Raw genomic sequence first — 26,889 nt, forward strand, 5'->3', positions numbered from 1 at the left:
AACATTATTCTCCAAGGAAACAGATAGAAATACACTCCTACATTTTCAAAGTTGGCACCCACTGAGTCTAAAAATGGGGTTGCCATTTTCCCAGAAGGTTAGAATAAGAAGAATTAACAGTAACATCTCTACAGCTTCTAACCAAATTGATTGGCTAATTGACAAATTTGTACAAAGGGGATATCATCTGGACTCCCTGCTTGAGGCTAAGAATAGAGTTATGTCCCTAAATAGACAAAATCTTTTATCGAAACAGACATCTAAAAAGTGCCCGGATAGGATACATTGGGTTAATAAATTTAATACTCATTCATCTGATATTAACCGATGTTCAAAAAAATTGTGGCCCATTATTACATCTGACAAAGATCTTGGGTTATCACGGACATCATTAAAGTCATGCTTGTCACGCCCAAAAAATCTCAGAGACTTTTTAGTCAAAACGGATATAACCGAAGTTGGAACTGGTAGTTGCCAAAAGATTTTTTTGGCAAAAAAAACGAATGGGTGCTTTAAATGTCCATGCACTACATGCAGCTTCTTGGTAACTGGGGATACGTTTTGTCACCCACATCTGGGAATCAAGTATAGGATCCGATATCACTTAACATGTGAAAGCTCCTATGTTGTCTACCAGCTTATTTGTCCCTGTATCCTCCCATATATTTGGAAGACACAGAGGAAATTTAAGGAGAGGATGGGAGCACACAGGTCTTCCATACGCCTTGCCATTTCAAGTGGCACTAGTGACCAGCCGGTGGCGCAGCATTTTGTGACAGCTAAACACCCCCTGCATAGTCTTAGAAATAGGATGATTGATCACATCCCTCCATTACGGAGAGGTGGTGATCGCAATGCCCTTTTATTAAAGCGAGAAGCGGAATGGATCCATCGATTGAATGTTATCCATCCAAAGGGTCTTAATGATGCAATTCTTTCTCCTCTTTTGTATAAAATTATATACAAATATTATGTCCCATTGCTGCTGTAGGTTTATTCTGTGGGTCATTAATTAATGCTTATCTATCTGTATCTATGTTTCCTTACATATATGTTAACCATCAAGTGAATATTGCTGTTATATGCATGCTTAATATTGCCGGTTATGTACTGGTTGCCATGGGTGCATCTTGAGTCATTGCTGCATGTAGGATTATTGTTCATCTCTCTGATAGACTGATTGCATCTTCTAATGTTTTGTACCCAGGCACCCTGATTGTCTGATTCAACATTGCTGTATTGCTTTATTTAGGTAATGCTGGCCATGTATGTCTTTGCCACACGGAGGTGAATATCCGTGTGCTTTGTTGTTTACAGACACCGGGTTGCCATGGTTTCACTGGACGTGCGCCGCGCTGATGCACGATGACGTCATCATACCGCGACAGTACTCCGGGATGGAGTCCCGCGCCGGAGTTCGCAGCTATTCCACCTGGGATCGTTTGTAGTAAATGTCGGGGGGAATATAAGGTAAGCTGTATATGTTGTTTGTTACTTGTTCCTGACGAAAATCCAGATAGGATTGAAACGTTGAAGTTCATCACGGTGCTGGTGTCCGTGATTTATTTATCAAGAGTCTGTGAGTGCCGCACCATTGATTGTCTGCATTTCCTCATGTGAGGGCACCAAGACCAATTATTTACAAGGTGGATTGCCGGGTTTTTGCATTGTGTATATAAATATAAATATATATATATATATATATATATATATATATATATATATATAAATTCTAATCGTATTACAAATGTTTGTTTAACATAAATGGGCAAGACATAGGCTATTTTTAATACCCCACCAAAGCAAATGTACAAAGATGAAAGATGACATATATCTAGTATAAAAAACCGCACAAAAGAACACACACTACTATCAAAGTAGCTTTTTTCTACCTTGTGCAATTACAGCAAATATTTCACTATTTTATTGCAGAATTGAACCATTGAGAAATGTTAGTAAATAAATCCATTGTTCATTTTACATTCAGTATGAGTTCTGTTCTTCATTTTCCATGGGGATCAAGAATACCTTTTGTAAAAAAAAATTATGCTGCCTTCACCATGTGGCTGAGAGTGGCACAATTAATTGCTTCCGTGTTTGCAGCCTTTCCTGATTACAGCATTCAAAGTTAAGTCACTTTTACGCTTTGTTTGACGTCCCTGCAAACGCACCTTTACGAATCAGTAAACAACATGCAATTTTCTACGGAAAATAACCCAGAAAAGCGTAAAACAATAAAATAATTGAAAAACAAAGAAACCATGATAAAACGTCTGTGAATTTAAGCAGATAAACATGTCAAACATATAGAGTGATTTTTCTTCTCATAGATAAAGTGTCAAAAACAAATGAGATTGGGAAATAAATGAGTAATATTGTTCTTTGCTGGCCTGCATTCAGCTGATATGAAAAGAAGAGAACCTGTCTTGGTATGAAGGATTATATTATTATATATACATTTTAAATGGGACATATAGACAAATGAGGATTTACGGCAGGGGGCTAACTGTAAGTGTACATAATTTAAAAACAGGTTAAGGATAATATCAATAAACACCTTTTCTTTCCATAGCAGTGAGCAGAATATGGGATTTGATTAAATAATAAATAGTGAGTTTAAACTTAGCAGGGAAAGTATACAGTGAAATTGGATATGTTGCCTGAAGGAAAGCCAGGACATAGAAATACTGTAAGCAGAGTAGGTCATGGAATAGCACATCATTATCAAATATATAAAGAGGATTTTCTTTTTCAGCAGAGAGACAAAAGGAAACTACTACAGTATGTGATTTTATATCGCCAGGATTTTTCTGTGCTACAATATGGTTGGAATGTTTCACTTCCCAACATTTTTATCTGAGTATATAGACATTCATTAATAATTAACATTACAAGCTTATTCCCTACTAAAGATGAATGGGATTAATCCTTCTGAATTATCCCCCAACGTGATGAGTGCCAGAGAGTATTGTGGGATAAAATCAGCACTGAAACACCTTGTTATTATTAGAGATGAGCGCCTGAAATTTTTCGGGTTTTGTGTTTTGGTTTTGGGTTCGGTTCCGCGGCCGTGTTTTGGGTTCGAACGCGTTTTGGCAAAACCTCACCGAATTATTTTTGTCGGATTCGGGTGTGTTTTGGATTCGGGTGTTTTTTTCCAAAAACACTAAAAAACAGCTTAAATCATAGAATTTGGGGGTCATTTTGATCCCAAAGTATTATTAACCTCAAAAACCATAATTTACACTCATTTTCAGTCTATTCTGAATACCTCACACCTCACAATATTATTTTTAGTCCTAAAATTTGCACCGAGGTCGCTGTGTGAGTAAGATAAGCGACCCTAGTGGCCGACACAAACACCGGGCCCATCTAGGAGTGGCACTGCAGTGTCACGCAGGATGTCCCTTCCAAAAAACCCTCCCCAAACAGCACATGACGCAAAGAAAAAAAGAGGCGCAATGAGGTAGCTGTGTGAGTAAGATTAGCGACCCTAGTGGCCGACACAAACACCGGGCCCATCTAGGAGTGGCACTGCAGTGTCACGCAGGATGGCCCTTCCAAAAAACCCTCCCCAAACAGCACATGACGCAAAGAAAAAAAGAGGCGCAATGAGGTAGCTGTGTGAGTAAGATTAGCGACCCTAGTGGCCGACACAAACACCGGGCCCATCTAGGAGTGGCACTGCAGTGTCACGCAGGATGGCCCTTCCAAAAAACCCTCCCCAAACAGCACATGACGCAAAGAAAAAAAGAGGCGCAATGAGGTAGCTGACTGTGTGAGTAAGATTAGCGACCCTAGTGGCCGACACAAACACCGGGCCCATCTAGGAGTGGCACTGCAGTGTCACGCAGGATGTCCCTTCCAAAAAACCCTCCCCAAACAGCACATGACGCAAAGAAAAAAAGAGGCGCAATGAGGTAGCTGTGTGAGTAAGATTAGCGACCCTAGTGGCCGACACAAACACCGGGCCCATCTAGGAGTGGCACTGCAGTGTCACGCAGGATGTCCCTTCCAAAAAACCCTCCCCAATCAGCACATGATGCAAAGAAAAAGAAAAGAAAAAAGAGGTGCAAGATGGAATTATCCTTGGGCCCTCCCACCCACCCTTATGTTGTATAAACAAAACAGGACATGCACACTTTAACCAACCCATCATTTCAGTGACAGGGTCTGCCACACGACTGTGACTGATATGACGGGTTGGTTTGGACCCCCCCCAAAAAAGAAGCAATTAATCTCTCCTTGCACAAACTGGCTCTACAGAGGCAAGATGTCCACCTCATCTTCACCCTCCGATATATCACCGTGTACATCCCCCTCCTCACAGATTATCAATTCGTCCCCACTGGAATCCACCATCTCAGCTCCCTGTGTACTTTGTGGAGGCAATTGCTGCTGGTCAATGTCTCCGCGGAGGAATTGATTATAATTCATTTTAATGAACATCATCTTCTCCACATTTTCTGGATGTAACCTCGTACGCCGATTGCTGACAAGGTGAGCGGCGGCACTAAACACTCTTTCGGAGTACACACTTGTGGGAGGGCAACTTAGGTAGAATAAAGCCAGTTTGTGCAAGGGCCTCCAAATTGCCTCTTTTTCCTGCCAGTATAAGTACGGACTGTGTGACGTGCCTACTTGGATGCGGTCACTCATATAATCCTCCACCATTCTATCAATGTTGAGAGAATCATATGCAGTGACAGTAGACGACATGTCCGTAATCGTTGGCAGGTCCTTCAGTCCGGACCAGATGTCAGCATCAGCAGTCGCTCCAGACTGCCCTGCATCACCGCCAGCGGGTGGGCTCGGAATTCTGAGCCTTTTCCTCGCACCCCCAGTTGCGGGAGAATGTGAAGGAGGAGATGTTGACAGGTCGCGTTCCGCTTGACTTGACAATTTTGTCACCAGCAGGTCTTTCAACCCCAGCAGACCTGTGTCTGCCGGAAAGAGAGATCCAAGGTAGGCTTTAAATCTAGGATCGAGCACGGTGGCCAAAATGTAGTGCTCTGATTTCAACAGATTGACCACCCGTGAATCCTTGTTAAGCGAATTAAGGGCTGCATCCACAAGTCCCACATGCCTAGCGGAATCGCTCCGTGTTAGCTCCTTCTTCAATGCCTCCAGCTTCTTCTGCAAAAGCCTGATGAGGGGAATGACCTGACTCAGGCTGGCAGTGTCTGAACTGACTTCACGTGTGGCAAGTTCAAAGGGCATCAGAACCTTGCACAACGTTGAAATCATTCTCCACTGCACTTGAGACAGGTGCATTCCATCTCCTATATCGTGCTCAATTGTATAGGCTTGAATGGCCTTTTGCTGCTCCTCCAACCTCTGAAGCATATAGAGGGTTGAATTCCACCTCGTTACCACTTCTTGCTTCAGATGATGGCAGGGCAGGTTCAGTAGTTTTTGGTGGTGCTCCAGTCTTGTGTACGTGGTGCCTGTACGCCGAAAGTGTCCCGCAATTTTTCTGGCCACCGACAGCATCTCTTGCACGCCCCTGTCGTTTTTTAAAAAATTCTGCACCACCAAATTCAAGGTATGTGCAAAACATGGGACGTGCTGGAATTTGCCCATATTTAATGCACACACAATATTGCTGGCGTTGTCCGATGCCACAAATCCACAGGAGAGTCCAATTGGGGTAAGCCATTCCGCGATGATCTTCCTCAGTTGCCGTAAGAGGTTTTCAGCTGTGTGCGTATTCTGGAAAGCGGTGATACAAAGCGTAGCCTGCCTAGGAAAGAGTTGGCGTTTGCGAGATGCTGCTACTGGTGCCGCCGCTGCTGTTCTTGCGGCGGGAGTCCATACATCTACCCAGTGGGCTGTCACAGTCATATAGTCCTGACCCTGCCCTGCTCCACTTGTCCACATGTCCGTGGTTAAGTGGACATTGGGTACAACTGCATTTTTTAGGACACTGGTGAGTCTTTTTCTGACGTCCGTGTACATTCTCGGTATCGCCTGCCTAGAGAAGTGGAACCTAGATGGTATTTGGTAACGGGGGCACACTGCCTCAATAAATTGTCTAGTTCCCTGTGAACTAACGGCGGATACCGGACGCACGTCTAACACCAACATAGTTGTCAAGGACTCAGTTATCCGCTTTGCAGTAGGATGACTGCTGTGATATTTCATCTTCCTCGCAAAGGACTGTTGAACAGTCAATTGCTTACTGGAAGTAGTACAAGTGGGCTTACGACTTCCCCTCTGGGATGACCATCGACTCCCAGCGGCAACAACAGCAGCGCCAGCAGCAGTAGGCGTTACACGCAAGGATGCATCGGAGGAATCCCAGGCAGGAGAGGACTCGTCAGACTTGCCAGTGACATGGCCTGCAGGACTATTGGCATTCCTGGGGAAGGAGGAAATTGACACTGAGGGAGTTGGTGGGGTGGTTTGCGTGAGCTTGGTTACAAGAGGAAGGGATTTACTGGTCAGTGGACTGCTTCCGCTGTCACCCAAAGTTTTTGAACTTGTCACTGACTTATTATGAATGCGCTGCAGGTGACGTATAAGGGAGGATGTTCCGAGGTGGTTAACGTCCTTACCCCTACTTATTACAGCTTGACAAAGGGAACACACGGCTTGACACCTGTTGTCCGCATTTCTGGTGAAATACCTCCACACCGAAGAGCTGATTTTTTTGGTATTTTCACCTGGCATGTCAACGGCCATATTCCTCCCACGGACAACAGGTGTCTCCCCGGGTGCCTGACTTAAACAAACCACCTCACCATCAGAATCCTTCTGGTCAATTTCCTCCCCAGCGCCAGCAACACCCATATCCTCCTCATCCTGGTGTACTTCAACACTGACATCTTCAATCTGACTATCAGGAACTGGACTGCGGGTGCTCCTTCCAGCACTTGCAGGGGGCATGCAAATAGTGGAAGGCGCATGCTCTTCACGTCCAGTGTTGGGAAGGTCAGGCATCGCAACCGACACAATTGGACTCTCCTTGTGGATTTGGGATTTCAAAGAACGCACAGTTCTTTGCGGTGCTTTTGCCAGCTTGAGTCTTTTCAGTTTTCTAGCGAGAGGCTGAGTGCTTCCATCCTCATGTGAAGCTGAACCACTAGCCATGAACATAGGCCAGGGCCTCAGCCGTTCCTTGCCACTCCGTGTGGTAAATGGCATATTGGCAAGTTTACGCTTCTCCGACGACAATTTTATTTTAGGTTTTGGAGTCCTTTTTTTTCTGATATTTGGTGTTTTGGATTTGACATGCTCTGTACTATGACATTGGGCATCGGCCTTGGCAGACGACGTTGCTGGCATTTCATCGTCTCGGCCATGACTAGTGGCAGCAGCTTCAGCACGAGGTGGAAGTGGATCTTGATCTTTCCCTAATTTTGGAACCTCAACTTTTTTGTTCTCCATATTTTATAGGCAGAACTAAAAGGCATCTCAGGTAAACAATGGAGATGGATGGATTGGATACTAGTATACAATTATGGACGGACTGCCACGGTTAGGTGGTATAAAAAAACCACGGTTAGGTGGTATATATTGTAATACAATTATGGATGGACGGACTGCCTGCCGAGTGCCGACACAGAGGTAGCCACAGCCGTGAACTACCGCACTGTACACTGGTTGATAAAGAGATAGTAGTATACTCGTAACAACTAGTATGACTGACTATGACGGTATAAAGAATGAAAAAAAAACCACGGTTAGGTGGTATATATTGTAATACAATTATGGATGGACGGACTGCCTGCCGAGTTCCGACACAGAGGTAGCCACAGCCGTGAACTACCGCACTGTACACTGGTTGATAAAGAGATAGTAGTATACTCGTAACAACTAGTATGACTGACTATGACGGTATAAAGAATGAAAAAAAAACCACGGTTAGGTGGTATATATTATAATACAATTATGGATGGACGGACTGCCTGCCGACTGCCGACACAGAGGTAGCCACAGCCGTGAACTACCGCACTGTACACTGGTTGATAAAGAGATAGTAGTATACTCGTAACAACTAGTATGACACTATGACGGTATAAAGAATGAAAAAAAAACCACGGTTAGGTGGTATATATTATAATACAATTATGGATGGACGGACTGCCTGCCGACTGCCGACACAGAGGTAGCCACAGCCGTGAACTACCGCACTGTACACTGGTTGATAAAGAGATAGTAGTATACTCGTAACAACTAGTATGACACTATGACGGTATAAAGAATGAAAAAAAAACCACGGTTAGGTGGTATATATTATAATACAATTATGGATGGACGGACTGCCTGCCGAGTGCCGACACAGAGGTAGCCACAGCCGTGAACTACCGCACTGTACACTGGTTGATAAAGAGATAGTAGTATACTCGTAACAACTAGTATGACTGACTATGACGGTATAAAGAATGAAAAAAAAACCACGGTTAGGTGGTATATATTATAATACAATTATGGATGGACGGACTGCCTGCCGACTGCCGACACAGAGGTAGCCACAGCCGTGAACTACCGCACTGTACACTGGTTGATAAAGAGATAGTAGTATACTCGTAACAACTAGTATGACACTATGACGGTATAAAGAATGAAAAAAAAACCACGGTTAGGTGGTATATATTATAATACAATTATGGATGGACGGACTGCCTGCCGACTGCCGACACAGAGGTAGCCACAGCCGTGAACTACCGCACTGTACACTGGTTGATAAAGAGATAGTAGTATACTCGTAACAACTAGTATGACACTATGACGGTATAAAGAATGAAAAAAAAACCACGGTTAGGTGGTATATATTATAATAATACAATTATGGATGGACGGACTGCCTGCCGACTGCCGACACAGAGGTAGCCACAGCCGTGAACTACCGCACTGTACACTGGTTGATAAAGAGATAGTAGTATACTCGTAACAACTAGTATGACTATGACGACGGTATAAAGAAATAAAAAAAAATACCACGGTTAGGTGGTATATAATTATACAATTATGGATGGACGGACTGCCTGCCGAGTGCCGACTGCCGACACAGAGGTAGCCACAGCCGTGAACTACCGCACTGTACTGTGTCTGCTGCTAATATAGACTGGTTGATAAAGAGATAGTATACAACAATATACTACTATACTGGTGGTCAGGCACTGGTCACCACTAGTCACACTGGCAGTGGCACTCCTGCAGCAAAAGTGTGCACTGTTTAATTTTAAATTAATATAATATTATGTACTCCTGGCTCCTGCTATAACAACCTGCAGTGCTCCCCAGTCTCCCCCACAATTATTATAAGCTTTTATACATTGATGTGCAGCACACTGGGCTGAGCTGAGTGCACACAGACTGAGTCACACTGTGTGACTGCTGTGTATCGTTTTTTTCAGGCAGAGAACGGATATAGCAGAGAACGGATATATTAAATAAAAGTTAACTTAACAACAACTGCACTGGTCACTGTGGTAAACTCTGTCTGCACAATCTCTCTCTCTCTCTCTCTCTTCTAATCTATTCTAATGGAGAGGACGCCAGCCACGTCCTCTCCCTATCAATCTCAATGCACGTGTGAAAATGGCGGCGACGCGCGGCTCCTTATATAGAATCCGAGTCTCGCGAGAATCCGACAGCGTCATGATGACGTTCGGGCGCGCTCGGGTTAACCGAGCAAGGCGGGAAGATCCGAGTCGCTCGGACCCGTGAAAAAAAAAGTGAAGTTCGTGCGGGTTCGGATTCAAAGAAACCGAACCCGCTCATCTCTAGTTATTATTAGAGAAATCCTAATATCTGTAATCATATTCAACTGCAAATCTTTTTCGAAATGTGCCATGTCACTCTTGAAGTGGAGACGTCTTGTTTACCTGATAACTTAAGAAGAGATTTTTTTTTTTTGTTGCATTTAGTAAATGGATATGAAAACATGAAACCATTCACATATAGTTAAAGGAATTTAATTTCCCAGCAATTTTTTTTTAGTAAGGAGAAAGGGTAAACTCACATAGGGGTAGATTGGAACAGGCAGTGATTGTAGCAAATCACATTTTCACAATAACGGCCTACAACAATCTGTTGTCATCACTTATTAATTTACCAGATTACTTCTGCCAGATTTACAGCCCAACATTTCCAATTCGTGATTTAGGACTGTGGGGTGTGGTATAAAAAGTTGACATTCAACGGCATTTGCTGTGCTATATAAGAAACTGTTACTAATAATAATGATGTTGACATTGACAGTTATCAGTAAACGGTTGTCATGTTGACCATGCAATTTATCATAAGCTTCTAAACTAACTCTCAACCTACCCCTAACCAGAGCCTAACCCTAAAATCAGCCAAGATCAGCTGTTGACATTGTGCCTGTCAATATTCACAAAGTCAAAAATATGTACACATTCTGTCATTGTCAACATAATGAATATTGACATGTTGAATGTTGGCTTCCCATCTATCTCAACATTCTGAATGGAGGGAGAGTAATCAGGGCACAGTTACATATTATCTACATCATTATTGGCGTGACGTGACACCCACTAGGCATGTATATGTTATTATGGGGGTGTGGCCATGCCATGAGAGTGTTAGACTGCTCACACTCCCTTTCAAACAGCTATTTCTAACAGCACCCATCAGTGGCAGGTGTGCTATTATACAGTACATTCACTGTTTCTCTTCTATGTAGGACAGGATATACCTCCCAACTTTCACACAACACATATATTTTCACAGGAGACAAAGCAGTGGTGCATCTCTAGTGGGTTAAGGATGTGCAGTGACCTCAGGCCTCAAGGTGAAGGGGCACTCAGCTAACCATGCACTCTCTGCCAGAGTCTTTGCTATCTCCTGTTAAGCTCCTTGAGTCCTACTGGAGAAAGAGTGTGCTATATAAATAAAATTCTTTTTTTTTAATTATTATTATTATTATTATTATTATTATTATTTTATTATTACTATTTTATATTATTATTATTATTATTATTATTATTATTATTATTATGTTTATATGCCATCTTCCTGAAAATATTGCTGGTCAGATGACATAACCAACAGAGGACTGGAGAGGCCCACTGCACATTAATATGCCTATGGCACCAAGCTCTCAAATCGGGATTCTCCCACCAAAATCAGAACAGTTGAGAGTTATACCTACTGTAGGTTCCCAAGATGATGAATGATAAAATTTAGCCTTGAACCCTACTTACTGTACAATGAGTTTTCTGCACACTTTCTATGAACATTTTTTGTGTGTTTCTGTTTGTTGTTTGCGGAGGGACATATTATTTATACGTTATATCCACATCTATTTTTGAGCAGCAAATCTCTCCTTTTCAGTGACGTGCAAGTTACAACAATTTGTTAAAGGACACGATGATGATAATAATAATAATAATAATAATAATAATACAATCAATATAATTAATTCAATATATATTTCCAAAATAAGTAAATTGTAGAGATTAATGAATATAATTATATACACAATATAAATATATATAATTAATGCTTACAACCTATGCTACACATTACACCACATGTGCTGCCCCTCCATACAAACATTCATATACAGTATACTGTTCATACATATTTATATAATTTATTATTACTTATTACCATTTATTTATATAGCGCACACATATTCTGCAGCGCTTTACAGAGAATATTTGGCCACTCACATCAGACCCTGCCCCAGTGGAACTTACAATGAATATTCTTTATCACATGTACACGCAGGCACATTCATGCTAGGGTTAATTTTGTTGGAAGCCAATTAACCGATCGGTATATTACTGGATTGGTGGAGGACCCCACGCAAGCACGTGGAGAATATACAAACTCCACACAGTTGGGTCCATGGCGGTAATTGAACCCATGACCTTAGTGCTGTGAGGTAGTAATACTCACCATTACATCGTCCATGCTGCCATTTATATGAATATATTCCTTTACAATATAATGAAATAGCTTTCGGAACATGAGCAGCAAGTGTCAAGCATGACTTCACAGCACAGGAATTACTGCGGGCTATAAGGAAGCCTCTTTTCATATTAATCATTTAGAAAAAAATAGCTGATTATGCTGTCTTTAAATTAAATAACTGAAATCCATTTTTACATTAACACTTCCAACTTAGATTATGTAAAACATATTTAGGGCAGTACATTTTTAAATCTTTGTTTTGTGCCTAGCTGTGGAAAAACACCAAATACAAGATAGCTGTTTTTAATTACAATTCTAGTTTTACCAGAGACAGCAGACTACTGAAACATTTAATTAAATTACAAGGTAAAACATATACATCCATAAGATTATTATATGGTGTCTAAGTATTATAAGTGGTTTACACTTGACTAATTATATAATTTAAAGAACAATTTTGTGATAAAATCCATAGCAACCTTTTAGATTTGAGCTTCTATTACACAACATGACTTTCAATTGCACTTTTTCTTTGGTACTTTCTGTTAATTATTAATTGACAGCTTAACATGTTTCTGTAGTGGGGAAATCCTAATTTCTAGGGATTTGTTGCATCAGTGCAGGAGAGGACCGTGGACTGGCCATCTGGCATTTCTGGTATGCAGATTGCTTTGCATGATGGGACAGAGGAGTGCTGTGTGGCCACTCCCCCATGACTTGTGGCATGCCCTCAGGATGCGTGGTCATGCCCAAGTGATGTGTGGCCACACCCATTTACCCTGTGCACTACAAAAGCTAAGGCCTATTATTGCCCCCAGTCCATCCCTGCATCACTGGTAGGTCATCATGGAGCCATTTGGCATTATTGGATGGGACCTGTAGTGTACATATGAAAATGCTCTTTATGCCTTTGGGCAGACAAAGCTAAATGAGTACTGACAATAAAGCAAATAACACATCAAATTCTTATAACACTCACTAACAATGAAACACAGCAGAAACATTTTCTATCCATAGAACCAGCTATAACATGTGTCTTCAGATCTTTTCCAGTGATAATCCAAAGATGGAAATCTAAATGTTGATCTACTCAGGTTAGTTTATGATGCAAGAGAGTGGGTCTGTACATGTAACATAGGAAGGGGCCACTCCATGTCCACGCTCTGCTTTGTGGTTGACATACTCATAGCAAATAACACTTCTTTGCTCCTTTTTTGAGGAATGTGGTCCATCAAGTCATCACTGGTACAGTTCTGAAGAGATTCCCTTACAAAAAAGCCATATTATCCATAAAGCAACCTACTGTAGGCCTCTTGAGCCCAAGGGACACTGAGGAGCTCCTACACTAACCTGTATTTTCCTGTGTGTATTTTGACAACCGACGGAAGGAAACAGGACCTAAATCAATATGTTACCTAGAGCCCCAGTCCGCTCTTGATGCACATATCATTCGTCTTTCAGAACTTTATGCTCTACCAAACACAGCTCCCAAAAATGTATCACAACTCTAACATCAATGGTTGTAGAACTTATCTATAAATATGGTTATGCAGATAGTTATATTAAACAACCATTGTATTTTTGGACTTCAAATAAGGTCATCTCGAGCAGAGGAGTCTACTTGCTGAAAAAAAAAACCCTGATATAACCATCTATTCAGGCTCATGCTCTTGCCAGAGAAGTTTTTGCCCAATAGCCAAACTAGGCATGTCCTGACAACCACAGTTCAGTAGGCCAAATTTTATGCTTTATTGTGTTTACTATTTTCTAAACTTTTTTTCCTAGTATTTTTTTTAATAAATGTAATGAAGGAGGCACAGGAAGTACCCAATAGCTAGTTTATGGCACAACTACCGAATTTGCCAGCGTTTCCCAACTAAAGTACTCAGGGACCTTTAACAGTACATGTTTTACAGATCTAGATCTCAAGTGTGTTCATTACTGGCTGACACATTTTAAAATATCCACAGGTCATGCCAATTATTTGAATACTGAAGAGATCTGTAAAACATGCATGTTAGGAGTCCCTGGGGACTGGAGTTTGCAATATGAACTCTAAATACAATTTTGGTCTTTGGGCCTAATTCAGTAAGGATAGCAAATTTTGTTAATTAGCAGAATTTGCAATCCTTTGGAGCGCATGCTGGGGGCCGCCCAGCGCAAGGCAAGGCCGCCCAACATGCTGCCAGCCGCCTCCCCCCCTTCAACAAGCAGAAATTGCAATTGTATTGCAATTTCTGCTTGTTAACAGAAATATTGGAAGCCTCCTGCCAGCGCAGCTTAGCTGTGCCCGCAGGAGACCTTCTGCCATCTTCCCGATCGTGGCTGCGTGTGACATCACGCAGCTGCTCCAATCACCCCCCCAACAGGCACCTGTACGCGCCGCATCGCCCCCCATTAGTCCGGCTCCTCCCCCGCAACACTCCGTCTCCTCCCTGGAAACGGAGAGTTGCCCGCCCGGCGACTGCCTGTGCCTGATTGACAGGCAGAAGCGATCACATTTTCTGCGACCCCCCACAGAAAATGCGGGTGCATGCGCAGGATGTGTGATGCGCATGCGCCTGCTTCTTTTTCTCAAAAATTCCGGTTGGATCGCACACTGTGATCCAACCTGAATAAGGTCCTTAATTTGTATTTGTACTGCCCCAGAACAATGGGTTGCAATGACATTTTGGTAATTTATATTTAATTATATGATAGTTATATGATCAGACAAAGTAGATATAAGGAGCAGCTGTGCAAGGGGAATACGTTTCAAATTTCCAAATTATATGGGGAATGGGGATATTTTTCTACGTATAAACTTTTTAATAAAACCACAAACATAATTTGCAAGCAATATTAAAATAATTCAATTAAAAATAACTAAAACGTAAACCATGGATTGCATTACTAACTCCCTGGTTTAATTATTTTCTGTAAGAAAAAAAAACTGGAAACCTCAATGGTAAAGCAATAACTTAAAAACACATTTACTTTATATATTATATTACTGTTATATTATTATGCAGTGGTTATGCCTATTTATGTTAAACAAACAGAAACTGTTAGCAAATATGAATATAAATATGAATCAATGTATTACATTGTCGTGATAACGTTTTAAAATATTTGCTTGTTCATTTGATCCTCTCTTTTATCTTTGAAAGGTTCAATTGTTTAATTGTGTTATGATTGTTTAATGACTGTTTGGCATATTCTGCAGGCAAAGGCCCAGAGACTCTTTATGCTGGTTATAACCTCAATGATAATGAGTGGCACACAGTACGTGTGATACGGAGAGGAAAAAGTTTAAAGTTGATAGTGGACGATCAACAAGACATGACAGGTGGGTGCACTGAAGTATTGTATCCTGCATCATTAGCTCTGCAACTTCCCAGACTTACAGTATGCTCCAAAAGATGACATGGTCACTGCCAAAAAAGAATTCAAGAAATTGACAAAAGCGTTTTATGAAAAAAATGGTCGGCAGAAGAGCAAAAATGCATTCTTGCTTGCACATATTTTATTATACAGGTTGAGTATCCCATATCCAAATATTCCGAAATACGGAATATTCCGAAATACGGACTTTTTTGAGTGAGATTGAGATAGTGAAACCTTTGTTTTTTGATGGCTCAATGTACACAAACTTTGTTTAATACACAAAGTTATTAAAAATATTGTATTAAATGACCTTTAGGCTGTGTGTATAAGGTGTATATGAAACATAAATGCATTGTGTGAATGTAGACACACTTTGTTTAATGCACAAAGTTATAAAAAATATTGGCTAAAATGACCTTCAGGCTGTGTGTATAAGGTGTATATGTAACATAAATACATTCTGTGCTTAGATTTAGGTCCCATCACCATTATATCTCACTATGGTATGCAATTATTCCAAACTACGGAAAAATCCGATATCCAAAATTCCTCTGGTCCCAAGCATTTTGGATAACGGATACTCAACCTGTACTGTATTTTTAAGGCACCACAAAATTTCCATAGTGCCAAATGCCATACAGGCATTTGATCATGGAATTATTATTTATTACCAGTTATTTATATAGAGCGTACATTTTCCGCAGCGCTTTACAGAGAATATTTGGCCATTCACATCAGTCCCTGCCCCAGTGGAGCTTACAACCTATATTCCTTACCACACGTAAACACACACATGCTAGGGTAAATTTTGTTGGGAGCCAATTAACCTACCAGTATATATATTTGGATTGTGGGAGGAAACCGGAGTACCTGAAGGAAAACCACGCAAGTACGGGGAAAATATACAAACTCCACACCGTTAGGGCCATGGTGGGAATTAAACCCATGACCTCAGTGCTGTGAGGCAGTAATGCTAACCATTACACCATCCAGAATTAGTGCCCTTTCTGTGGTGATTCCAATGGGAATGTACAGTATGCACTAAGGGGGTCATTCCGAGATGATCGTAGCTGTGCTAAATTTAGCACAGCTACGATCATTCACACTGACATGTGTGGGGACTCCCAGCACAGGGCTATCCCGTCCCGCATGTCAGTGTTGCCCCCCCCCCGCAGAGGTGCAAAGGCACTTCAAGAGTAGCTCCCGACCAGCGCAGCTTTAGCTGCGGCCTGCCCCCCGTTCAGTCCGGCCACACCTGCGTTGGCCAGACCGTCCCCACGAAACGGTGGCCAAACGCCGCCGTTTCATCCCCTCCCACCCAGCAACCGCCTCTGCCTGTCAATCAGGCAGAGGTGATCGTACTGCAGCGACAGCCTTTGGCCGTCTGGCATGCGCCGGTGCGATAAACTGCAGCGTGCGATCGGGTCAGAATGACCCCCTAAGTTCTACAATACCTGCTTGACAAAGTAAACACAAAAATAACAATTTACAGTAAATGTATATGTTATGTGTGGTATAGGTTTCTTGGAGTCATTAAAATATTATTCATTATTAGCCAATGTTTCCCCCATGAGCCAATATATTAATGCATACTACTAAGAAGAGCAGAGGAATAAGGATGCATCATAAAAATTATATGTTTTAACAGGGCCGGTGAAAGTGGTTGCCGCATATTAGGCAAGATATATTAGCATCCGAGATTTCCGTAGGTGCAGGAATGCCGGAAAATCTCAGATGTTTTTAAAGCAGCAGTCATTTAAAAATCCTGATTTTGCCTTGTAAATGAATGCCGCTTTAATAAACCGTTCGAGATCCTCTGGCTCCACCGGCAATCTCAAAGACTATTACATCTCACCTTAATGTCATGATTTTCACCGCAGGGTTTCCACACTTACCGGCAGCTGCAGACATGCATGGACAGCAGGTGAATGCTGAGTGTGCAATATAATTGTTGTTGTAACATGGCCCTAATTAACTAACACAAATATTATTTTTACCATTCATTTCTAAATAATATTGTCCTCTTAGTATTTAATTAATATTATTTTGTTAATTTATTCAAAATGGCTTTCTATTGTATTAATTAGTATTACATTTCCAGCAGTAATTCATTAAATAATAGTGCCCTCATAAATATATTTATGCCCATAGGTATTTTTTGGTAGTTTTTTATACAGATGTGAGCCAAATTGCAGACATGTTTGGCTTTTCAAAACACTGCAAATCACCAAAAATTGCAAGAGTTTAGTCCAGATGTGTTAAATGCCTTTCACAAATATTCTTGGCACGGGCAGTAATGGATTTAGCTGTAATATCGGGTGTGATACAATATCCCAGCATTCAGGATGCCGGTGGTCACATGACCAACATCGGCATCCTGACGAGAATGCTGAAAGGGGACAGGGTAATTATTTTACCCCTTCCCTGTCCCCTACCCTAAACTCTAACCTGCCTGGGGTGGCTGCTAGGGCTAAGATTTGGGGGGTTGGCAGCTAGGGCTGAGACGCGGGGGTGGCGGCTAGGGCTAAGACTCAGAGGTGGTAACTATGGCTAACACCCCCCTCTAGTGCCTAACCCTAACACCCAGGCACTAACCCTAACAGACACACCAATACTTACCTTCAGAATGTCGGTGGTCGGTGTTCCAGCACCGGGATTCTGAGTGGTGTCAGGATTCCAGCATCAGGCACATGACCACCTCCATGTCGACTGCCGGGATGCTAACTGCATCCCATATTACCTGTCAGGAATACTTCAGATTCCAAAGAGTTCCTGATAAGGTTTTGTCCATGGCCATTTCCCTACTTTTCAGTATTGATCAAAATATTCTTTGCATCTTTTCTCTGGGCTGTATAGAGAAATATTCATAAAGAGCATTTAAAATACAATGATTACACTATTAATCACGTTCAGCTAGCAGGAAATGATGGGTAGGGATTGTATCCCTCTAAGGTCTAGCAAGAGTACTTCTAATGGTTTTACTGTTAACAACATTTTAAGCTACAGTCATTCAAATTTGATATAGTTCCCAATGAGCAAACTTCCTCCATTTCATTTCTCAGTTAGAGACCCCTCCAAAGCAACCAAATCTAAAGGGCACCATACACTAGAGCGATAATACCCAATTTCAGCCCAATTCGGGCATTCGGGCTGATATATCGGCTGAAATTGGGCATTTTAGAGGTGTTCCCGAACCGATTCGATGTGCATTCCCGTGAGCATCGGATCGGATCCTCCAGATTGAATGTGCTGCACATTCAATCTGGGCTGACCTGGGGGCATGGCTTGGGCTCGCCAAGTTATATCGTATGCCAATGGACAGCATCCGATGTATTTTAGCCGATCCTGCCCCCGGGGGAGGCTGCCGGGGTAATCGCCTGCGATCACCTCCGACATGAGATCGTTCTATTGTATGGGGCCCTTAACATATCCCAAACTGACACTATCTGCACAACACCAGTTAGATTGCTTAGCTTCTGCTCCCATAGGATATAAGGAGAAAACGCCAAATTTTTGCAATTGTTTTTATTGACAAACAGGAACAAATGTTATATTTTGACAGATCTTACTGTGAGTAGCCAATGAGAAGCAAGCTCATTTACCCCCTTTTTGCATATATACTGTATGTCTCCTTGACACACACATTCCTTGTGAAGCCTGTAGTAGTATGACCACTAGCTGTAGATGTCTTGGTAGTGTGCCGTTATGTGGGAGCCAAGTACAAGTGTGCCACAATGGAAAAATGCAGAGCTACAATGCCATTACAGTCACTGACAGGAACTGTATTCACTATATTAAAGTCAGCAGGTAACAAGAACATTGGCTAAGGTTGTGTCATGACCACACACTTTGACTGGCAGGAAGATGAATCTCATTGTAGTTTTTATAGGAGCAACATAACTTCCATGTTCATCAGTGATCACACTAAACCAACTGAATATCTAATAGAGTAATAATGGATAATTCAATTGCACATTATTGAACCTGACCATAAAGAAGAGGTTGGGCACTTAAGCAGTGATGCCCAACAGGAATTTCCATGTTACCAATGTGGGGCAGTATGACCCAGCAATTATCTGTCTTGAAATCTGGAGCATGACATGCTCCTCTCTCTCTCACATGGAATCTCTCTCCTGCTTTAACTGGGTGTGGATCATTAGGTTGACCAGCAGTAGGTCGACAAACAATAAGCCGACCTCATATGGTTCACATGAAAATGGTCAACATAAAAACTGTTAACCTACATGTAATTGGTGTGCCATGACCCCCTCACAGGGGCCCACTTCACTCTCTACGCTTCAGGCAAGGTGCCTCACTCTACATTAATAATCTATAACATTGGACTGTTATAAATTATTAATTTTGATTTAGAAGCTTCATTGAATTGATTAGACAAGAATATGGAGACACAGGGATGTAAGTTCATACTAGGAGGTGGGATAGTTGTTGCTGCCCCCCCTCTGTTGGCATCAGTACCAACACCCCATCCCAGCAGCACCCAGAAACACACTCTCCCTTTGGAGGGGGGGGGGGGGGGGTTACTAATTATCTATCATTGGCTTGTTAGAGGGATCCTGCCCAGGTTATCTGCTAAGGGGGAAATGGTCCCCTCTAGGTGGTTTTCTGTGCCCCCTTTATAACTGTGAGGAGGTCGGGACGATAGGGTGGGGGGAGTGTGCACTCAAGATAAAATCTCTCCCGAAAGGTGTCTGCTGTTGTCAGGTGGAGAAGGTCAGTGTGCCCCCTTTAGGGCTGGTGCTTGGAGGCAACTGCATTCTATTGTTTTCTGTATTTACACCCCTTTGGAGACATCTGACTAACAGCATACTAGAAGGAGGGTTGGAATTTTCTAAAGAGCGATTATGTGTTCTAGATATTTGCACAAAATAAATATGGCCTGCTGTGAAGGAACTAGGTTTGTGTTTTTCACTTGTTTGCTCTAACAAACTTAAGCCATTCATTTGTATATGAGATCTTGTAAGTCAGACTTAGGGCCTAATTCAGCATTGATCGCAATTGAGATTTTGCGCAATTTGGACGATTATTGAAAGACTGCACATGTGCTGCATACACAATGCGCATACGCCAGAGCCGCATTGCGATCGTGGTGTGTTTGCAATATTAAAATGAAGCAACCGCAGAGTGATTGACAGGAAGTGAGCGTTTAGGGATGGTAACATGGCGTTTTGTGGGAGTGGTGGCAATAACGCAGACGTGTCATGGCCATTTGGCAGGCGGGTCTCTGACATCATCTGCGATCACTTGCATGCAACATGTGCAGATTTGTAGATGCTCTGGATTGGCGCAGATTGAATTTACTGCCTATGATGTTCCCAATTTTGCATATGGATTGTGATGCATACGCATCGAAAACATTGCAGTGGGCGGCTTTTTCCATTTCTGGTCAGCAACTACCTGTGCGATTCTTTGCAATTGAGTTTGCAAGAAATCACACTTTTAGTAGCAATAGCAATCCATACTGAATCAGGCCCCTAGTACGTAACACATTCTCAGCCTACTGAACCTAGATGATTAACCAAATTTAAAGGTACTGTATGCAAACTTCTCAAGGGAATTTTAGAGAAATGTTCTAGACTAAAATGAAAACTGAGATTCATTGAATAAATCTTGACTAAAATTTAGCAAAAGATAAGTGACTTAGTAGCAGATTTATTAATATTTTTTTACTAAAATAATGTAACATTATTTTATTATCACCTGAATGTATTAAAGGGCTTTGGAACAGTTTTCGTGGAAAAATTACTACAAACCCTTCCATTTTCATTTTTTTTTTTAGTAGCCAGATCGCATTTCCCATACTTATAATGGAAAATGTGATCTGTCCGAACGTATTTTTTTTTCAAAAGCACATCATTGAGTGCTTTGATAAATACGCCAGCTTCAGATATCGTAATCACGGGGCTCACTGCAAATCCTGTACTCCTGTGCAGCTGTCTCTTCCCGCTGGCAAAGAAAACTGCACAGCATCCGGGCCAGTGTGATCAGCTATGTGTATCAGATGGACACACAAGTTGATCACAGTGTTAAAAAAGAAGTAAAAAAAAATAATTCTACCAGCACCCATGGACTGGTGATAGGTCCTCCGGTGAGGGCTTCTGATCATTGGGTCCTCCTGCGCTGCTGCTTAACCCCTGATGCAGTAAAGTGAGGCTGTGAAGCGGCAGCTCACTTTACAGCACTAGGGATCACAGCTAGAAGAGAATCCGATGACTGGCAGCCCTCCCGGAGCACTGATCACTTATCCTTGGGTGTAGGTGAGTATGAGCAGCAGTGAAGGGGGGGAGGGGGTGTTTGCGGCACAGGGAGGGGCGTAGTTGTAACGAGGAGGGGTGAGCAGCGGTGGCAATGTCAGCGGCTGTGCATGCACAGCACATACTCTGGGTATTTTTCACAAAAAAATACCCTGAAAAGGCTATACAGTGTATTCTCAGGGACAGTGCTTTCTCGCAAGCTCTGTCCCTGCAAGCAATTATTGATACATCCATGCATGTATTTAATAATCGCATTGCGGATTGGAGTGACTTCATCACATCACATCCGCATCTTTAGATGCTGATGGTAATAAATCGACCCCTAAGACTACATATAAAATGTAAAACTCATGTCAAAATTAACACTGCAAATCACATTTCATACTGTACAATGCTTAATGGTGGTCATTCCGAGTTGATAGCTAGCTGCATTTGTTCGCAGCGCAACGATCAGGCTAAAAAATGGCAGTTTTGCGCATGCGTATGTGGCGCAATGCACACGCGTGACGTACGTGCACAACGAACGATGCAGATTTGCACAGGGTCTAGAGATGCATTTCAGTCGCACTGGTTGCCGCAGAGTGATTGACATGAAGTGGGCATTTATGGGTGGCAACTGACCATTTTCAGGGAGTGTTCGGAAAAACGCAGACGTGCCAGGGAAAACGCAGGCATGGCTGGGCGAACGCTGGGCGGGTGTGTGACATCAAATCCGTAACAGATTAGTCTGAAGTGATCGCAAGCGTTGAGTAGGTTTTGAGCTACTCTGATATTACACAAATTTGTTTTGCAGGCGCTCTGCGATAAAAACGTTCACACTTCTGCTAAGCTAAAATACACTCCCAGTGGGCGGCGGCATAGCGTTGGCACGGCAGCTAAAAACTGCTAGCGAGCGATCAACTCGGAATGACCCCCATTGTGTTCCTAAAAGCTTCAAAGAATACAGTATGTTAAGAGATGATTTGAGACTTCAAGCAAACAACAGATCACAACAATTTCCAAGAGGTTATTCTATTTAACATTTCTCTTTCGTCTTAGAGGATACTGGGGTCCACATTAGTACCATTGGGGTATAGATGGGTCCACTAGGAGACTTGGGAACTTTAAGAAATCAATAGTGTGCACTGGCTCCTCCCTCTATGCCCCTCCTACCCCTAGAAAATGTGCCCGGAGAAGCCAATCACGCTTTGGGAAACTCCTGAAGAGTTTTCTGCAGTTTATTTCTGTTTGTTATTTTCAGGCAGGTCTGGTTGGCACCAGACTGCCTGCTTCGTGGGACTTAAGGGGTAGAACGGCCCAACTTCCTAAAGAGTTAATGGTCCCGTTTCTCCGCTGACAGGAAACTGAGCCCCTGAGGGAGTCATTCGCAAGCCCCACCACGGTGAGCGTACCCTCCCGCAGCACGCCACCACCCCTAACAGAGCCAGAAGATAGAAGAGAGGTGAGTAAAGTTCTGGAGTCCCGGTTAGCGGGTCGCCGGCGGGAATGGCAGCACAATGGTAGGAGCACAGATCTGAGTGCAGGCTGTGCTCCAGGGGGCTCAGGAGGACATACAGTGTAGTGTGTCCCGCTGTATGGGGCGCACTGAGCTACCACTGATTACCCACACTGGCTAACATACCTAACAAAGGTTTTAACCCTCTGTTGGGCATAAAAATTCCCTCAGGCCAGTATAAAAAAGCGGGAAGCCGAGCGCCATTAAGGGAGCAGGGCTTCACTATGAGCGGATCCAGCAGCTCACTAATGCCATTTTCCCTCTGCAGCTTATACTGACAGGAATCACAGGGAACTGCAGCTCCTCCACAAAGACTCACGTCTCCTCTGCGGTACCAGGGGGCTTAGAAGAGGGGGGGAGTGTTGTAGTATACTAATCCCTATTAAGGGACTTAGTGTGGCGACCCAGCTAAGTTTTACTTGGTTACAGGGGCACTGTGTGGCTGGCTCCAATTTCTCTGTCTCCCTGAGGGCTCTGTGTGGGTTAAACTTTGCTTTCACCTTCTGTCTGTGTGGGGGGGGGGGGGGTGTCCCTTCACGTTACCATATCCAGGGACTTTCCTGCACTGCTGAATGTTTTTCTTCCCCTGGAAACTCATTACCCTGTACTCAGGATTGTGCACATTCTCAAGCTAGTGGAGCAGAACCCCCATGGTTAGTTTCCATTAAAGGGATGATATCTAATATTTTTACAAAATTTTCCCATAATGAGAAAGAGATGCAGATGTTAAGACAGTCTATGGATGACCTGATGAATAGAGATTCAGTTCCCATACCAGCATTTCAAATCCCCACCATTTCCCCTAAAAAGAGTACTCTGGCCCAGCTCATGCAGGATGATACTGATGATGATACATCAGATCCAGAGGAAGGTGAAGTGGATGCTAGTAGGGGGATGCGGTCCTGTCACAAGGAATACAGACCCTGATAGCGGCTCTCAGAAATGTCCTGCACATTCCTGACAAGACGGGTGGAGGTAGAGGAGGAATCTTATTTTAATGTAAAAAATAAATCCTCAGCTACTTTTTCTGCATCAAAGGAATTGAATGCCCTGTTTGAAGAAACTTGGGCTAACCCTGACAAAAAATTTCAGATCCCTAAAAGATTAATTACTTCCTTTCCCTTTTCTCTGGAAGATAGAAAGAAATGGGAAAACCCACCGATTGTGGACGCATCCGTATCTAGGTTGTCACATAAGATAGTCTTACCTGTTCCTGGGGCAGCATCCTTAAAGGACACAGCTGACCACAAGATTGAGAACACTCTCAAATCATTATACACTGCTGCTGGGGTGGCCCAGAGACTCACTATTGCTTGTGCATAGATCACTAAAGCCATTGCAAAGTGGTCAGGTAACCTAATTGACGGATTGGATACCTTACCCGGGGGGGAGATAGTTTTACTCCTGCAGCATAGTCAAGACTTTGCTAACTTTATGGTGGAGGCCATAAAGGAAATTGGTTTGCTCACCGCACGCACCACTGCCATGGCATTGTCAGCACGCATGGGCCTGTGGCTAAGCTAGTGGACTGCGGATGCGGATTCCAGGAAAGGCGTGGAAAACCTACCATTCACAGGTGAGGCCCTTTTTGGAGATGAACTGGATAAGTGGATATCAAAGGCTACGGCAGATACAGATGTGTCCACTATTACCTTTCTGAAAAAAGTATCATGGCCTGCCGTTCATGGCACGAGATAAGCTTTCCTCTTAAGATATACACGGCAAGCCATGTGTATCTCCTCTGAAATATAGTGCAGTACCACTTTTCAGACAGCAGGTGGCATTTTCAGAAACTGAGCAAGCAGAAAGTCTGATAAAGAGATTCTAGAGGGAGTAGTTCAGACCTGATTCTAGCAGCATTTTATTTGCAAATGGGCAAAACCATGGGGGTCATTCCGAAATGATTGCACGCTAGGTTGTTTTGCAGCATTGCGATCAGGTCGAAACTGCACATGCGTATGCACCTCAATGCGCATGTGCGTCGTACGGGTACAAAGCGGATCATTGCTGAGCAATGGATTTAGCGAAGAATCGATTCGCACAGCAGATCGCAAGGAGATTGACAGGAAGAGGGCATTTGTGGGTGGCAACTGAACGCTTTCTGGGAGTGTTTGGAAAAACGCAGGCGTGTCCAAGCGTTTGCAGGGCAGGTGTCTGACGTCAATTCCGGACACGAACAGGCTAAAGTGTTTGCCCCGAATTTACATCAGACACCCACCCTGCAAACGCATAGACACACCTGTGTTTTTCCAAACACTCCCAGAAAACGGTCAGTTGACATCCACAAATGTTTTCTTCCAGTCAATCTCCTTGCGATTGTCTGTGCGAATGGATTCTTCATTAAATCCATTGCTCAGCAACTATCCACTTTGTACTTGTGCGACGCGCCTGCGTATTGCGGGGCACACACATGCGCAGTTATGTCCTGATCGCAGCTCAGCAAAACAACCTAGCGTGCAATCAGGCCTGCATAACCCCCATGGTTTTGCCCATCTGCTAACAAAATTGCAGCTATGGGGGGGTCATTCCGAGTTGATCGTAGCCCTGCAAAATTTTGCAGGGCTGCGATCAGGAACAGAGACATGTGGGGGATGCCCAGCACAGGGCCAGTCCGCCCTGCAGGTCAGTTACGCCCCCCCCCCTGCAGAAGTGCAAAAGTATTGCACAGCGGCGATGCTTTTGTACTTCAGGAGTAGCTCCCGGCCAGCGCAGCTTTAGCGTGCTGGCCGGGAGCTACTCATTACTACACGGCCCGCAGCGGCTGGTCAGCAGCAGCGATCGGGTCAGAATGACCCCCATGAGCCGTATGTGCAGGGCAATTTATCCATCATGCACACGGGAATATCAGCTGCAGCAGCTAATTGTGAAGTATTAATATTTTTCCAATACATCTCTCATACTAACTTCCAACATGTACCTGGCTCAATGTTGCCTATATGTTTAAAAAAATCTTATTCCTTGTGATTGATAATGTGCTGATGAAGAGTTCATACAAACTCCACACAGAGATTCAATATAGAAATTATGATACTAACTAAAAGGCACTATTGATACTTGTTATTTTTTGCAATTGTTTGGTGGTTAAGGTGCGAGTAGAGAGAATTTTTGGTATTTCAATACCACATATATTTCACTGGGATCCGGTCTGAAGATCGACAGTGTCTGCCATACAAGTGGGTGCTGCGTCTGTCTGCCACAAATCGGTCCAGTGCTGAGGCTGTGTTGCCATAATAAATCACTGGGTGCTCTGTCTGCCATACAAGTGGGTGCTGTGCCTGTCTGCCAAAAATCAGTCCTGTGCTTGGGCTGTGCTCCATAATAAGTCACTGGGTGCTCTGCCTGCCATACAAGTGGGTGAAGAAACATGAGACCCAGGGCCTGATCAGCCATAAGCCTGCAGTCAGAATGGCTGAGTCCTGGGAGGGCACCGGCACAATAGATGCTTAGGCTCTACCTACTACTGGAAGCTGCAGATTCCATGCAGACAGCATGGAAGACGGCCCTTATAGGAGACAGATGCCAGGGGTATTACTAGACCATTACCCAGCGCTACCCAGAATGAGCATGTAACCCCCTGGCTCTGAGCATATAACCCCTATGGCAAAAAGCATATGTAACCCCTGGCAACGAGCATGTAACCCCTGGCAACGAGCATGTGACCGGGTCAGACTTCCGGTCAGCAGAATCAAGGATGCCGGTGGCTTCTCCTCCCACCTCTAGCCACCAACAGCACCGTGGGCAGCAACATGGACATCCATATGTGCAGGGCAATTTATCCATCAGGCACACGGGAATATCAGCAGCGGCAGCTAATTGTGAAGTATTAATATATCTCCAATACATGTGGGAGTACCAGTAGTGTCCTCG

At 43.2% G+C, this 26,889-nt stretch overlaps 1 protein-coding gene across 18 annotated transcripts in view; it reads left to right on the plus strand.

Annotated features, from left to right (window-relative positions):
- NRXN1 (neurexin 1) overlaps nucleotides 1-26,889 on the plus strand; it is a 1,686,961-nt gene that overhangs the window by 849,970 nt on the left and 810,102 nt on the right. For all 18 annotated transcript variants that reach the window (XM_063918664.1, XM_063918680.1, XM_063918665.1 and 15 more), the window contains one exon: nucleotides 15,095-15,217. In XM_063918664.1, coding sequence (XP_063774734.1) covers nucleotides 15,095-15,217 — 123 coding nt within the window. The remainder of the gene's footprint in view (nucleotides 1-15,094; nucleotides 15,218-26,889) is intronic.

This window comes from Pseudophryne corroboree, chromosome 4 (assembly GCF_028390025.1).
Source record: "Pseudophryne corroboree isolate aPseCor3 chromosome 4, aPseCor3.hap2, whole genome shotgun sequence".
NCBI classification, from domain to species: domain Eukaryota; kingdom Metazoa; phylum Chordata; class Amphibia; order Anura; family Myobatrachidae; genus Pseudophryne; species Pseudophryne corroboree.